The sequence below is a fragment of the Panthera onca genome, chromosome A2 (genome assembly GCF_046562875.1).
Source record: "Panthera onca isolate mPanOnc1 chromosome A2, mPanOnc1 haplotype 2, whole genome shotgun sequence".
Taxonomy (NCBI): domain Eukaryota; kingdom Metazoa; phylum Chordata; class Mammalia; order Carnivora; family Felidae; genus Panthera; species Panthera onca.
The window spans coordinates 133114874-133132469 of record NC_138340.1 but is presented as its reverse complement, the minus strand read 5'-3'; the positions used below and the strand labels follow the sequence as shown (position 1 = coordinate 133132469).

Below are 17596 nucleotides of genomic sequence, written 5' to 3'. Positions count from 1 at the left end.
CCTTCAAGAAACATTGCAAAACCAACCTGCTTTGCCTAATGCTCTAAAATGGGTTAAAATCGGGGCACCTGGGTGGCTCACTCAGTTGAATGGCAGTCAGTTGAACTCCTGATCTCAGCTCAGGTCATCATCTCACAGTCATGAGATTGAGCCCCACAGTGGGCTCTGCACTGACAGCACAGAGCATGTTTAGGATTCTCTCTCTCCCTCTGTCCCTCCCTTGCTTGCACACATACACACACACACACACACACACACACACACACACACACGTGTGCTCTCTCAAAAATTTTAATTAAAGAACAAAAAATAAATTGGATTAAAATCTCATTGTCCAAAAAAGGTTAAGATAACCAAAGTATTTTAACAGATGAATAAGCATATGCATAAAATTTCATAATTTTGTAAATACAAGAATTATTATATAAGCACAAATCATTATAAATGTTTATAGAACTAAATGCCTGAATCAATTTAATTTAATCAATTCACTGTTATCAATATTTTGAAAAATAAGACTGAGCAAAATCTAGTGTGCATTCATTCAAAGGGCTCCGTATGCATTTAAAAGCTTAGGGTGCATTTATATTCAAGAGTGATAAAAATGACATTGACTCAACTGGTTTAAAATTTGGGGGTAGGTAGAGTGGGTTATACACACAGCAAAGCGGAAAACAATTCCAAAGTTAGATAAATATACAATTGAATAGAACCATGCAAATGAATAGGTACAAAATGTAATAATATCTCAATAAATCTGGGTTCTAAATAAATGGCAGAAGGAGTAGGGAGAGGTTAGATGACAGAAAGCTGATACCGGCAACCGGGGCACATTACCTCGGTCATCTTTATCTCCTGCCCTTTGACATCCAAACCTACAGTTCTTTCTCCTAAAAATATATTTTCAGGATGACCTACCCTGAGGCATAGTAAACTCCTTCCACTTCAAATATATGCTCATTTGTGTTCTTTCAACCAAGTATACTCATGCTAAAACCAAACACTCACAGGCTAATGGAATTTGGAGTTAGATGAGCTTTTAGAGGTCTCAGCCAACCTGCTAACTTGAATTCAGATGAATACCTTCACCATCCAATATCCCCAAGAACAAGCCAAGGAGTATAGGCATGACTACTTCTGGGGCAGGGAAATAGCCTCAGCACACCATTGACTCCAGTTTGGGACTGTTTTAATCATTCACAGGCTTTCCTCACAATTGGCTAAAATCTACTTCCTTACATTTTTCGCTGATTCATCATATTTTGCTCTTTGCAATCAAAGTCTAATGTTCCTCTGTGACCGCCTCATATTAGAAAATATCTCATGCCTTTGTGTCTATTTTCTCCGTGCTAAACACCCTCAATTCCTTCAATCGTTTTTCGGGACCTTTTTTAACATTCTGTTCACCCTTATAGACAGGATAGTCTTCTTCCTCTTGTCTAGAAAGCCATCATCAAACAGTTTGTCTTACTGTGGAAATCCAGAGAGGCCATATCTGCAGCAGTTTTCTTACTTGGCAATTGACTAAGCCCATTACAAAGAGGAATTGAGGACTCTGACATCTTCCTCTTTTTTTAAAATGATGTCACACACCCATCTTCAGTCTTTTGTCATGATCACTGTCGTAAGTGCCACAATTCTAAAACTTTTCTGTTACTTCTCAGTTATATCGGGTGGGGATGAACCTTAATTTGGCACTGTTACGAGAATGAAGGCCAATGGAAATCAAAAGTGAACCAAAGGGGGTTGTTTCATCTGTAAAGCCTTTTTCAAAGCTATGATTTGAGTCCACTCCTGACATAAGTGAGAGAGGATGGAGAAGAGCATTTCACATAGTAGTGAAAACACAAATAAAATAATGATAAGAGAAGCAGAACCATATTGCCATTTATTTTTTGGACTTCAGTCCAAAACTGACGTGGCTTCTTGCCTTCAGGATCATTTCTTTGAGACATTGCTTTCTTTGGATTCTCCTCTAAGACAACAAACCCATTCTGGCCCCACAATCTTTGTAATCTCACAAATGGCTGATGGCCTCCAGGAGGAGAACTTGTAAATCCATTCCTCTAGACTTGCTCCCTGTCCTGACCTACAGATTTGAAGTCTCACCTCTACATGAATATATCTTTGGCAACTCAAACTCAACATTTCCTAAAATTTTAGGAATTCATCACCACTTCTCTTCTGGCCCTGTTTCTCCAACTATAGTCTATATCTTGGTCAGCGGTGTTCACAGAATCATCTTTCAATTCTCTATTTTCTCCGCCCTAACAGAGTCAACTATGAGATCCACCTAATTATAACTTCCCAATCTCTCTCAAATGTATATTTTCCTATGCCCACTACCAATGCCACCTTTTTCTTGAAATTATTTCAACACAAAGACTGAATATGTTACTCCTTAGCTCAAGTAAAAATTCATTTTGCATAGTGATGACAAATCGGTATATTGTCATGTTGTACATATTTTAATGGAAGCTCCTACACCTTTCCCATGCTCCAAAATTTCATCTTGTATTTCAGTGAGAAATAAAGAGTAATACCCCTCAGAAAATGCAAGCTGCATGAGCGATGGAAAAACAAACAACAGAGGAGGTCCACGTTCATAGAGCCCAGGAGATCAAGGGCTGATCCAGGGAAAAGTGTAGGAGGACCTGATCCTAGAGAAGAGGCTGGTTCCTTTGTGTGTTCCAGCTGCCTTCAGAGAGTCTGTCACCTACTCAACCACAAATTGCTTTATTTTTGGTGCTCAACTCTGCATAATTCAAAACCAAAAGACCTGCAAACTATGTCTTCTTCAGATGGGATCACTAGCAGCCCAACCCAGAAGGAACAGACTTCTTGCCACTCTGGGTTTCTCATTCAACCTCTGAATTTGTATGCTCCAGAACTGCACCAGTCAGCTGGCAACTGGCCATAAACTAATCTGTCACCTGGTTCTTGTTGTAATCTTGAATTGATATTTAGACAAGGAATTAACTTTACAAATTCCTTGTGGGCAAACTACGCATTACAGATTCTTAATCTGCACAAGACTTCGCACGCAGTAGGCACACAAAAACGATTTGTTGACAGGGCTTCTCTTCAAACGTATCAATAATGAAATCTATGTGCTGGCCAGGAAAATTAACTTCAGATTCTACTCCTGAAACTAGTAAAAAAAAAAAAAAAATCAGGCATAAAAGCACATGCATATGAATCATCTTACTTCAGATCATGTGGGTGTGAATCTGAAAACAGAAGTGGACTGCAAGTAGAAACCACAAACGAAATTAATGTTAAAATAACTCTGTTCGTAGCTCCTACTTAGTGAACCCTAACTGATTAAATTAGAATCTTTTTAAAACACAACTGGCTTTCAAACTCAAGGTTAAAAGCTTTCCTTCTGGAGAAGATGTATGCGAATGTGAAAGTAGATACGAAAAGTTTAAGTAACTTCAGGAAAGTGTCAACGGCAAAAGGAGAGGAGGAAAGGGAAAAAGAGACACAGACACAGAGATAAGGAAAAGAGAGAGAAGCATCCAAAACACTGGTGCACAAATACATGTCTGATTAAGACAATGGGAGGAACCACGGCGTCCTTCATCTGCTCCAATCACCAACATCCACCTGTCCAAACATCTAGTATCTAGACAGTGCAGGATCAATCTTTCCTTAGTAAAAACTGAAGAAAGGCTTTTAGAAAAAGAAACATAAAAATCACATCCCCTAACTTTATATAGGGTAGAATAATCATGTTACCTCAGAAAGACCATTTATTTGGTTGAATCATTTCTCTCCTTTGTTGGTTATTGTATCGTTCTAATTTTCCATTTGCAAATGGCTTAACTTCAGATTATGTCAATTTAGGTTTCCTTATTTTCCCCAAATCTTTTATTATTATAAAAATATAATGATACTAAAATAATTGCACACAGCTATTAGAATTTTCCATGATATCACCTCAACAAGATCCAGGAAATAAGGTTCAAAGAAACAGGAAAGGCTCTTACACACCCAAAAATTCCAGTTTCCCCCCCCCAACTAGCCCTATAAAGGTCACTCAAATACATACATATATATATATATATATATATATATATATATATATATATAAATGTATAAACGTATAAATCCTTACATGTTAACTGACCAAACAAGGCCAACAGGCATGGTTTTGCTGGCCAGAAACCTTAGCCTGACAATTACACTGCTGGGCTCTCTGGCTCCCCATACACCCTAGAACCCAAGACTCATTAGAACAAACACACTCTTCTCACACATGGGTAATCCTCCTCCTTTGTCCCCCACTGCTTCTACCCTGCCAACCTCCAACACTATGCTAATTCCAAAAACTCATTCTATCAGCTCTATTCCCAAGCTCCCACATGCTCCTTGCTGAGAAAGGCAATCAACCATGCTGACCGTGTCCACTAAAAATTCATGGCATTCATTCTCAGTTAAGCCCTCAGTGCTACAGAGCAGCCCTTTTGTTTGCCCCAGATTGAATCCCTCTTGAATACTTCATTCTTTGAAATCTTTTCCACACATCTCAAATTTCTTGACTCATCCTAACCGCCCCCCACTCTTGCTCTCAGCAAATGTTACCATCTACTTTGCTAAGAAGATCTCGGCCTTCCAAGATCTCTCTTTCTCATCAAACTGTGTCTAGATTATCATTTATTATTTTCTCCCATGCCCATCTGTAAAGGGAACGTGGTCTACTTTCCTATGACTGGTCTCTGTCCAATTCTGTCCCGGAATTTTATTTTCAATTACACACTCCCACCACACCACCACTGTACCCCATACACTTTCAACTTCCATCTCCCTCTCTCCCCTGGATTTCTTTCCATTAGCACGTGGTAAGCAAGCTCAAAATCCACCCAACTGAAATCCTCTCTACACCTGGTTTCTCCCTTAACAACTTTTTTCATCTTCCGTGACCACTAAACCTCTAAGGCTTCTGTGACCAATCCTTATGGACTCTCTTTCTGTATTCTTTTCCTTCTCCTTCCTCAAGTGTGGCCATGCCCCCAAAGCTTCTCCTCAGTCCTTTCCCTCACTCTTGTGTCCAGCCATCAACTATCTGGTGGTGAACTCTGACCCTGTGAGCTTGACCCTCACCACTCTCCTACTTACAAGTACTGGCTTATCATGGCAAGGGATAAGCTCCAGGAACCAAGATGATCCAAAGAAGACTCAACAGCTACTCCCATGTTTCCACTCAGGCTAAAAAGTCAAACCCCTGGATTACCTTGAATTTCTACCTTCACACTACCTCCCGTATAAAATACGTCATGTCGCTGAACCATATCAATTGGATACAACAAAACTTGGACACTATGCTTTAGGAGATTCACAGCTGAGTAAGTAAAACTTAAGGCCCTCAAGGGGCTCTCACAGCTAGGAAGAACTCTATCCTACTTTTGCTATTGTTCTTAAACCCATTTCCTCGATCAAATTCCTAGTGGGGCTGCCCTATGTCCTTTTTGTCAAGTGCCTGTCATAGCTTCCCGGATAATCACTGCCTTCACTCTTGCCCCTCGTACCAACATCATCCTTTGCACTGCCACCAGATTTATTCTCCTAAAAAAACACCAATTTGGTCCTGTCCTTCCCCTTCTCAAGAACTTTCAATGGCTCACCACTGCCTACAAAAAGGATATACAAACGCCTTAGTGGAGAATTAGAGCCATCCTCAAAATTACTTCAGTTTATCTTTACAACTTTACCTCACTCTTTGTTCTTTGATACAGCCCATACAAAGGGCTTAGTGAAGCATTCAACATTTTGTAATAATCACCTCCCAGCTTTGCTCTCCATTATCCATCTTCACAGAGCTGAGTTCTATAATCGTGCTTCTTTGTCCAGCTCAAATCAAAAGTTTTCCTTGCGGTTCTTCCAAATGCCCCAGCTAGAGATACTTTCTGTCTCCCATGTTCTGCCATCACACATTCTTTTTACGTCTATCACAGCACCTATCAGTCTACCTTGTATTACAGTTATGGGTGAGTGTAGGTGTTTTCCCATCATTCAGCAAGACCCGAATTTCATTCAGCGTATTCCTCTCTGTACTTGTCACACAGCAAGGTTCAAGATGAATATATATATATATATCCGTGTGTGTGTGTGTGTGTGTGTGTGTGTAGGATTGAATATTTATGAAGCATTTGAGTAAGGCAGAAATAATGCAAAGAGGAAAAAAAAGGCTATGGTAGAAATGAAAATTAGTAATAAATATTTAATATAGGTTGATTCTAATTTTTTGAGATTAGGGAACTAAATATAATTTATCACTGTTTCTATGAGAAAGGGTAACTTAGGTTCCAAAACTCCAACTTACAAATGAACACAACCCATGTGCAAATTATGCACTCTTTTCCTTATTATTCCATAATGCTGGGATCTCCGAAGAGAAGCGTAGGGTGGCAGGACACGAATATACTGAGCTGATAGAAGAAAGTACTAAAATACCTATTTCACTTATTTTTATCTCATCCACTTACAATTTTCATCTCTGTATTTCCTTTTTAAAGTTCACAATACATTTGTGTTACAGTCCACAAAATGTTAGAAAGTTCTTTGAGGAAGAATACACTCAGGATTATTTTTATTAATTGGGGTATGTGATAAACATGCTGACGAGTAGTAATGTAGAAGATACACAGAGTGATAGGATTTAAAATTTGGAACTTGAAAGAGAGACTGTTTTTAAAGCTTTCTGAGGCCTTTCTAACTAAAAATGAGAGACTTACTAGAAACCTATCAATATATCTTTCTGCAGACAAAAGCCTATATAACAATTATTTTCAACTAGAGATAAAGAGCACCTGGAGACTGTTAACAATACAGATTCTTGAGCCTTCCATATCCAGAGATTCTGATTCTAAAAGTCCAGAGTGGGACCAAAAATGCCAGTAGCCTTGAAATATTAGGGTAGTATCTCAATGCAACTTACATTCTTGGCCAGATAATTCTATGTTGTGAGGGGCTGTTTGGTCCTAAGCATTGTAAGATATTTAGCATTACCCCTGGCTTCTACCCACTAGATCCTAAAAGGACCCACTCCACTCCCTGTATGTCTACCAAACATGTCTCCAGATGCTGCCAAATGTCTCCTGGAGGGCACAATCTCCCCGGACTGGAACCAGAGAGAGAAGCTATCCAAAGAGGATCCACTTTGAGAAATTCCATCCTTAATCAGAAGGATAAAACAATATGATACGTGTCTAAGAATATGGGTGTCACAAGCATACATTGTATAAATTGAAATAAACAGGCTTCCCATAAAGGAAATCTGATTAGCCACTATAAACTCCTGACAACTTAGCTAAGCTTCTAAGTCAAAGCTCTTCTTATGTAATTTCAACTCGAAGATTTTCTCCCTAGCTTCTATTTTAAATTATTTTTAATTAACTTCACTGGCATTTTGCATCCTGCTATGAAAAGTCTGCCTAATAGTCTCAGAGGACTCTCCCAAGAGAGAAGAGTGCATTAAATCACACATTATCACATTAAAGTATATTCCAGCACTCACAGTCCAACAATCGAAGTCTTGGCAAATGCAGGGAGTGGCGGGGGGAGGGGGAAGATGCAGGGACTGGAACAGGCTCAAGTGATTCACGGTATCCAAAGCCTATTATCTTCGATTCATCCATCCGTAGGAAAGATTTATATTCATTCTTTACTTCAACCACATTTATCACAATGACATATATTCCCCAGTTTGTGGTTCTACCCTGATTTCTATGGACTGCATGAGACCTTGGCCAAGTCACCTGAATACTCTGGACAACCTTTCTAAAAAGTGAGCCAGTTGGGGGCACCTGGGTGGCTCCGTCGGTTAAGCATCTGACTTTGGCTCAGGTCACGATCTCATGGTTCCTGAGTTCGAGCTCCACACCAGGCTCTGTGCTGACAGCTCAGAGCCTGGAGCCTGCTTCAGATTCTGTGTCCCTCTCCCTCGGCCCTTCCCCCACTTGCACTGTCTCTGTCTCTCAAACAATGAATAAATGTTAAAAAAATTTTTTTTAAAGTGATCCATTTGGACTAAGTTATTTTTATAAATCCTCATAGTCCCAGGTTGCAAATGTATGAACGAAGTACTTAATTAAAAAGCTCTTCCGAGTACATGGATTCTAGTAACTTTTGCACAAAAAAGGAAGTACCTACATTTTCAGTGATAACACAATGAATTTTAAGATGTTTAATCCAAGAATGAAAAAAAAAAAAATGACAATCAGATGGATCACGTATACAAGATCCATTCTCTCTTAAAACAAAATTAAGTTTGGCCCAAATTATCCTTCATCTATCAAGACCTTTATACAGGGACTTTGCATGGGACAGCAAATCAAACCAATCTTTCAGAAGTTAGTCACAAATAGGGAAACAGTTATAAACACATGTTTACATTCTAATTTCTAGAACAGAGATAACAGATCAGCTGCCTAGAGGCCATATCCAGCCTGAAAGCGTAGTTGTTTTGTTGGCCGGGGCAAAATTGTATTTCATCAATTGCCAACTTTTAAAAAGGGAGAGATGATACATAAAAATCTGTATTTCCAGTGTCTCTTGAAATACTGGAAGATATTAGCCCAAATGGCAACAATGAGCTGGAGCTGAGCATCACCACCTCCTGGCCCATGGGCTGTCCCAGGGCCCACGATCCCTGCTGCTTACAAGCTCCTCACACCCATCCTGGTTCCCTCTTACAGCCTGGAGCATAGGAGCTTATGTCCTTGCTCTGCAACAATTTTCAAAATACACAGAAAATGTTTTTAATGCTTTCAAACCAATAGAGTTTTTCTTGCAGATCACAGGAAAAGAGCAGAAATTTTAAAGAGGTAGAACTGTGCTCTTAATAAGGAAACCTTCCTAACCCTGAATGCCGTTACGTAGAATCAGCTACACTGTAGGTTTCTAACTAACCATCTGGAAGAACGGAGAAAGGGATTTTAGATTTGATGGGGAGTTCACTAGAGACCCCCCTATAATTTCTTTTAACTTTAACATTGCATGCCCTTAGTTAGGAGTGTGGATATCTCATCATGATATAGTAATATATGCATAGGTTTTATCTTGACATCTATCTATCTTTGCCTACAAGGTAAGACTTGACCTTATATTTCCTCTTCATGAAAAGATATTTTCTGCTAATTGCCATAAAACACTCCATTTTTCTCACAGATTTTAATATATAAAAATTTTAAATTAAGTTTCAATTAACTAAGCAGCCACATCTGACCAGAGAATTATTAAACTATTCTTCTGAAAAGATGATAAAGAATCCAAGGACAGAGGAAAGAACTCAAGAGCTGGAGAGTAGGGCACTCTGTGAGCCAAGCTTCTTTCTTCACTAACGCCTTTACCAAGAGGACCAAACTACCTATGGAAGGCTGCATCTGCAAACTTTTACCCTACCCACTCACTCCAAAATTTGTTTTCTTCCAATATACCTTATGAAATCTGCTTGTATGAGACATAATATTTTAGCAAGAATCTGAAGATTTTCTTCCTAAAAAATCAGTACAATCATTACCTTATATTACACGTACAATTAAATTGATGCTTACAGGATGTGAGTCAAAGATAAACTAATAAAAAGGCGGTATATAACTATGTTGCTGAGGGTAAGCCGATTTTCAGGTACAACATAACCCCAAGAGTTTCCACACTGGTAATCCTGTACGCAGTCAACTGCACTTCAGACCATTCTAGATGCTCACTTCCTAAAATCAGAATCATGTGATATTTTACAGCATTGCACTGCATTATATTACACACCACTGCAAGTTCTAGCTGACTCTAACAATGTGTATTATTAAAGTAAGTTGGACACTGTAGATATCACCATGTCCAAATCAATTGCTTTTGTAGCATGTTTGATGTGGATTTTGACATAAGCATTGTTTAACAATAGTGATTAACAGCTCAAGTGTGAAACATCAATGAGTCGATAAGACTAGGAAGGGCATGCCTAACAACGGGAAAATGACTGTTGGCAATACAATGTGCAGAGCATGGGCTGCTTCTGGGAAAACATGTTTATCATTCTACTTCTCTGATTTGCTCTATTTTCTTTTTAGAAAAAAATGACTCACTGTTTAGAAGCAAAAAGCAATGATAAACATAATTCAATTTAACAGCCCTGAATGCCAGAACATTTTAATTTAGCCATGGATGTTTTCTGCTTTCACCTCTTTTGAGTTCAACATTAACTTCTTCCTTTCCATTTTTGCAGCTTGGGGAAAAGGAAAAAAACAAAAAACAAAGAAACAAAAAAGAAACAAAAAAAAAACCACACCAGTCCCAAGAAGCTCACTACATTATTGTCAAAGAAATACAAAAGCTATCAGATATGCTTAAAATCAAGACCATAAAGTAGGTTTTGAAGACCTGGAAAATTATTTAGCCCAAATCAATATCAGAACTTTCTAAATCAGAGCCACCGTTAGAGGAAACTGCATCAGAAGAGTAAGGCCCTTGCTCACTGAAAACCTCAAGGATGTTACCTTCAAGACAGCAAAGATGTTGCCTGACTTGTTTATAAGCTTGTTAGGGAAGTCTCCCAGAAACAAGATCATATTCTTTATAGGCTGCCTGTGTTTACACTTTGGAAAAACACAAAGGAGCTAATTCATTCTTGCCAAGCGTTCCTTTTTAAAGCATGCTGATTTCAAAACAAAACAGTTATTGAAACGTATGCGGGAGCCATTCCAAAGGAACTGGTCACAGAACCCCAGATCATCAACTAAGCTGCAGAGTGGCTCACAAGAAACAAAGATGAGCCCAGAGTGCTTAGCTTGTTCAGAGAGCAGCAACAGACCTGGATCTGAGGAAGACACAAGAACTGAAGTGAAGCAGGCGAGAGTGCTTCAGATCCCACATATGGGAGTCTTAGGCCCCAAAATGCATATGCCTAAGATAGAAGCAATCATGTCATCCAGTTTCCCTGCAGTCAAAGGAAGGGGGAGTGGAAGGACCAGCGGATCCCGCCCTCTTATCCGGTTGTTGATCTAGGGCTGGAGTCCTGGAGAACTTTCTTGAGTAGCACTAACTGTGCAAAAGTTCACAACTACGGGGTGAGACTCCGTCCTCACTGCACACCAACCTCCACCCCCCTCCCTCAATCAGTAAATGTGTGGACAAATTTTAAAATGCAACAACGACAAAGCGACTCGCAACTTGCGAGCAGGCACTCACCCTGGGCTGGGGCGCCCAGCCGGCCGCCGCCGGCCTCGGCCCCGCGCTGGGGCCCGGGAGCCAGGGCTTCGCCCGCGCCGGACATGGGCCGCTCCACCGAGCCCGCGCCGCGCTGCCGCCTAGCTCGCCGCCCCCGGGGCGGACGCGAAGGGCTGTTAGGTGGTGGGTGCAGAGAACTGACTGCTTCTGGTGGGGGGGAAAAAGTGTTTTCAGAGACCAGCACGCCACCCCTGCAGGACATTCCCTGCCCCTCCACCTCCCTCCCCCAAACCCCACCCCAGAGAAGTTTTGATTTGAAACCCGGGAGGAAAACTGCTACCCCGCACGTTGACAGTGGTGGAGTTGGGGGGCGGGGGAGGGCAGTGGGAGGGAGGCACTGAAAGGGGGCGGGGAAGGGAGACTGGATTTGGAAGCGCGGGGAAGGGGACCAAACCCCTCCTCCTTCTGGTCGGGGAGACCACCACCTACCTCGGCATCCCCCCCCCAACTCTCTCAAAGCCCCTTCCTCCTTCTCCTCTTCCGCCCGGCAAAGTTAGCGAGGATCCAGCAGCTTCGGCATCTCACCCCAGTGGCCTGGCAGCAGTGGCGGCCGCCCCTGCGCGTCCCTCCCCGCCTCCCTCAGGCTCAGCCCAGACACTGCAGTGGCTGCAACTGCGCCAGTGGCCGCTCTTCTGACTCCGTGCTCTCCGCCCTCTCTTTCCAGCCAGCTCAGTCCGGCCAGCTCCCCAGGAAGGGGGCCTGTTCCCCCTCTGGCTCTCTGTCACCCTGCCACCACTCCTCCACTCCTGAAACACTTCTCCGTCTGTTGCTCTTTTTCATCACATCCGGATCAGGAGGCCTCGAACTCTTGGCGGGCCGCCCAAGGCTGGGGGCGGTGCAATGTGGGCTCCCTCGCCCTGCACTGTCTGGGTCAGGAGGCCAAAGCCAGAACGGGCTGGCTCCAGGTAAGGGGTTTCTCTAGGGGCTGAGAGAAAGGAGGGAGTTGGCTGGTCCTTGGCTGCCTAGGCGTTTTCCTGCCCAGACTTACCCCATTCCCTCTTCTCCCAGCCTTTCTTCCCAATTCTGCCCCAGACCCACTGAAGATCTGGGAACTCCCTGACTGAAGGAGAAACCTTCAGGGGGGGACAATGCAAAACAAAAAATATAAATATTTATCGAACTTTCCTGATAGGATAGTAAAAGTGTGGTTTTGAAACCCTGACCCTTAGCTCAGTGTTTAAACTCTATGCCTCTGAAGTTACCTTTATTCTCTTTTTCAGGTCTTTATTCTGGTCCAACAGGAACGTGGATCAGTAAAACCAGTTGCACTTGCTTGAATCAACTGGAGGCATCCAGGCAGACAAGGTTGACATCCCAGAGGACGCCCTGGCCCAGAGCCCCAAGCCAGGCCTTGCACAGTGAATGGCTTCTGTGGCAAGGTAAACTTGTGGTGGGAAGTAAAAAGCCAACTAAGTATCAGGCGTTCTGATTGTAGCATAACCTGATGAGCCTAGAATAACTTGTACGAAGCAATTTGCAGGTACAAAGTACTTTAATAATGTATTCAGGTAACTTTTGTTCTTTCATTGCAAGCAAAATGCAGAATTCATTTCTAGAAAGGTAGAACCAACTCATGCTTTAAATCTCTAGGCCAAGAGAGGAAATCACTCATGTTGTCAACATTGAAGAAAATATACACTGGATGCAGCTTTCTAGGTGTATCAATAATATCCCAGGAATTTCCTTTCTTTAAAAAACCCACTGGAATTGATTTCAACTGATTGAAAAAAATCCATTTCTTAACTTGAAAGTGCCAGTGCAACCCAACCTACTTTCAGTTAAACCTGAAGAACACAGACTTTGAAGTTGCTGATGACAGTGAGGTCAAACTCTACATCCCAAAAGACAAAGGACATTTTCCCTAATGACCTATGCCTAATTTTTTTTTTCTTCTGTTTTTAGTTTAGACATTTCAGAAACAGTGTGCATAAAAGTGCCTTCACTTTGCTGAAAACTTGTACAGGGGCCTGGACTCTAGAATCTGCTTGATAGAAGCAGATCAATTCTGAGGATGACTGCAGTTCCTTTAGAGAATAAACGTTTAGGAAACATCACTGTCTACTACAACATTATCTGTAATCAAAGGAACAGGGTAGGAAGTAGCCACTCAAAGATTGTGTTATCCCTTTTTTGCACATTTCCTTGACTTCTTTTTTTTCCTAATCCCCTCACAAAGAGGTTACAGTCCATGAATATCAAGACGTTCTACAACTCTTCTACAAAGTCATAGTCACAATAAATATTTACTAGTTTCACACGGAGTGCTTAATGTTGCACACATGGTAAGGGATTCAATAAATACTTCTTGAATTTAAACATTTTACTTTTTAATGAGGAAGGAATAAAATTCAAATAAAAATATTAGGAATAAATGAGAGTCTGTATTATAGAATCACCAGGATGGTCAAATGCTGTATCTTGCTCAGCTGTGTGACTTTGGGCAACTTAGTCAAACTCTCTATCCCTTTGTTGCCTCATAAAGATGATAAGAGAAACTCTTCACAGGGTCCCATGAGGGATAATAAGCTTACTATAAAAAAATAATTATAAAATAAAAATATAAGTGAAAAATATAAGTCTCCTATAGCATTTGGAATAATGTCAGGTATGAGGACAGGGGGTCAATACCTGAGCATTATACAGCAGAAGCATTTGGATGGATTACACTGAGCATGGCATGATGACTAGATCACAAGGGCCACATCAAAATACCAGGTGTCAGGGCTCGTGGGTGGCTCAGTTGGTTAAGCACTCTTCGGCTCAGATCAAGATCTCACGGTTCTTGAGTTCCAGCCCTGCATCGGGCTCTGTGCTGATAGCTCGGAGTCGGGGGCCTGCTTTGGATTCTGTGTCTCCCTCTTTCTGCCTCTCTAGCTCTAAAATAAACATTTTAAAAATATATAGATCAGTTACCATACATACACTTTATAAATTTTCTGTGTTCTTAGATCAGCCCTACCAATAACTTGCCAGGATTGCACTGCTAGGATTTAGAACTCAGATCTAGGGGCACCTGGGTGGCTCAGTTGGTTAAGCGGCCGAGTTCGGCTCAGGTCATGATCTTGCGGTCCGTGAGTTCGAGCCCCGCGTCGGGCTCTGTGCTCACAGCTCAGAGCCTGGAGCCTGTTTCAGATTCTGTGTCTCCCTCTCTCTGACCCTCCCCCGTTCATGCTCTGTCTCTCTGTCTCAAAAATAAATAAACGTTAAAATTTTTTTTTTTTTTAGAACTCAGATCTATCCATGTTCAAGGCTATCTTGCTTCTTTAGGTAAACTCAGGTCTTCCCTCTGGAAGGTGTAAGGGTGGCATCTGATAGGCCAGAAATTAAGTGTGGGCTCCTAAGTGTTCCCCAAGCTGCCCACTTACCCTATCCCTTGCTGTATTTGTTCAGTCTGATTAATCACTTATCTTGGTTCCTGATGAGTGGCACTCCATGCCCTCTTCTTTCATGTAACAAATACGTTTGGAGGTGGAAGGCACTGTTGTGGGTGCTGGGGACGCAGCAGTGAAGATGATCAATGTGGCCACTGCCCTTATGGAGTCGCAGCCGAGGAGTAAATAGGGATACACAACCACTTACAACAACAGTTGCTGAGTGGCAAGGCAAGACAAGTTCTGGGATGCTAGGATAATAAATAAGCTAACAGGGAGATGTAGTCTGGTCTAGGAATCAAGGAAAAGGTCCTGGAAAAAATTATGTCTCTGCTGAGACCAGAAGAAGAAAGTGAAAAGGAAAGGAACAGACTGCTCTAGGTAGAAGGAGCCATGTGGGAAGAGGCCTGGAGGATGGAAGGGAGCCAAGCATCCTTGAAGAACTGAAGAAGTTCAGTGTAAGGGGATAACTAATACAAGGGAGGCAGTAAGAAAGATGGAGCTGAAGAGAAAATCAGGGGCCTTACCAGTGTTGAACAAGGAGGCTATTTATCCAAATTTCCATTTATAAAAATCATTCTGGAATAACGTATGAAACAACTTGGAGGCACTGAGATTGGAGCTAGGGAGTCCACTAAGATGGCAGGGGAATGAAGCCAAATAGAGGCAAGAGGCGGGGAGGAGAGGAATCCAAGGTGACTTCCAGGTTTCTGCATCTGGGTGGAGGCTGGTAATACCACCCACAAAGATGGAAACATTTAGGAGAAGCAGGTTTGGGGAAAGCTGCTGAATTGATCACGTAGATGATATAGCCTCTGAGGTACCTGCAACACACCTAACTGGAATCATCCAGAAGGTTGCTGGATAGGGATTTGGAACGTCAGCACATAGATGGTTCTCCACTGGCTAGGAGCTCTGAGTGCCCAAGAGGAATATGTAGCGTAAAAACAAAAGGCTTAAGACACAGCTATGCCCTGAAACTCAATACAAAGGTGTCCTCACTGGCCCCACTCCCTTTCTCCACACCCTTCCCAATGTCTTCATAATACTGTTATCTCCCTGGCTTGAGAACCACCACTATTTAGTCACTACTACCACCACTGACCCACAACCCCAGATGCTCATGGGTATCACATGATGGCCTTTGTTAAGCCAGATTTTGCCATGTCTCCTACTATAGTAATCTGGATGGGTCGAAACTTTCCCTGGGAAATTAAATGCTCTGGTTCAAAGCCCTCTACCTTTAAATCTCAATGTGTGGGATGCTTGCGTGGCTCAGTTGATTAAGAGTCCGACTCTTGATTTCAGATCAGGTCACGATCTTGTGGTTCAGGAGTTCAATCCCTGCATCTGGCTCTGTGCTGACAGTGTAGAGCCTGCTTGGGATTCTCTTTCTCTCCCTATCTGCCCCTGCCCTGCTCTTGCTCTCTCACTCTCTCTTAAAATAAATAATTAAAACTTTTAAAAAAGATATTAAAAAAATCCCAATGTGTTTTATACCCATTTCTGTCTAGTGATATGCACTAGTGATGATCTAATGTGAACGCATTGTGAAAAAAGTCTGACATGAGCTAAACCGATAAAATGAACTAATTAAATGAGTTTATAAAGCATCATTATGAACTACTCAATGTCCATCATTCGTTCAACATTCATCAAACATTTATTGTGCTATGTACTGGGTCACAAGTTCGGGAGCTAAATATTTTTATTTGAGGTCTTGAAAAGCACCTAAAGTAGTTTTCACTTGGGCAGAGGAATAGTGGCATAGCTCAAGTCAAAGTCAATATCCTTATGCAGTTATCTAAACCACAGTCACACAAATGGGGTATGTAATTGTGCATGCATCCCAGGGGGTGCACAAGACGATTCTCTGGAGTGTGAGAATATGAGAAAATATTCTAATACGAACATTTATATTTGTTTTTGTTTTATTATTTGTAAATTTGATTTTCGAGTATGTTTTACAATGTATAAAACACATTAGTACAAAAGCACTTGTGTATCATTTATAAACATACATTAGGGGTTCATACTAAAAAATATTCTATCATTTGCTTTGTAAAAAAAAAAATGGTTTAAATGCTTTACATCATTCAAGGTACATTCATTCAGTCATTCCCAGATTATTCCAAGGTTAGTTTTTCTAAAAAACATATATACCTACCTAATTTATGTCAAGGTGGGACTCTAGCAATCCCCAAACCCAGGGATGCAAAAATACCCCTAAGCCTCTAAATACCAAAAATAACCTTCATGATGTTCACATAGGGCCAACACAATGGCCATCGACTTTCTCAAACCCGACTCTTTGTGTGTGTGTGTGAACATATACTTCCTAAACAAACTTTATTTTCTATTGTGTTAGCTCACAAAAAATTTAGGGCACAGGGGTTTTGAGAAAAAGACATTAGCTAAGGGAGCTATTAGGTCAGAGAAAGTGACAGCAGAAGAAATGGCAGATGACAGATAGGGAAGATACAGGAAAATAAACACGTCATAACAGTGCCTTTGTGAATTCAGCCCAGTGAAACAGTGAATGTTCCTAATGAGGTACCTAGGTCATTAAGAAAAGATTCAGTTACATTAGTATTGCATTCTGTCTTAGGGAGGCAGTTCAGTATTTTTACATTTCAGGAAAAATTTCACCAAAAAATGTTCACATAAGAAAGAGAAAATGTAGCTACTTGAAAGAGTATCTTTCACAGAATTACATTTTTATAGCTGCAAGGGAAATGAGCAACCCCGATTCCAGGCCGATTTGTTTTAACTGTGTTTCTCCACCTCCTAGTGCTTTCTTGAAGAGGAGAGGTCAAGTGGACAGGTTTCTGGAATCCCATTCTTACTTCAAATAGAGCACTTTCCTCTTTTTCTCCATGACATTCTTATTGGTCCTCCCCTTAAAATTTTTTAGATGAGAAAACCAGTCCTTCTAGTTTTTAAACATTTGAAAACCACCCTCTTGTCCAACTCCTTCATTTAGCATGCAAAGAAATATA

General features: G+C 41.3%; 1 protein-coding gene across 2 annotated transcripts in view; it reads right to left on the bottom strand.

Moving 5' to 3' along the window:
• The window catches only part of MDFIC (MyoD family inhibitor domain containing), an 88200-nt gene extending 76128 nt beyond the window's left edge, over window positions 1–12072 (bottom strand). The window contains exons 1-2 of one of the 2 annotated variants that reach the window (XM_060632942.3): window positions 11652–12072; window positions 11188–11367 (exon numbers count right to left, since the gene is read on the bottom strand). In XM_060632942.3, coding sequence (XP_060488925.1) covers window positions 11188–11272 — 85 coding nt within the window. In that variant the 5' untranslated portion in view covers window positions 11273–11367; window positions 11652–12072. Of the gene's footprint in view, window positions 1–11187; window positions 11374–11651 lie in introns of both variants that reach the window. The other variant, XM_060632943.3, reaches the window with a different exon arrangement.
• Window positions 12073–17596: the final 5524 nt, after the last annotated feature.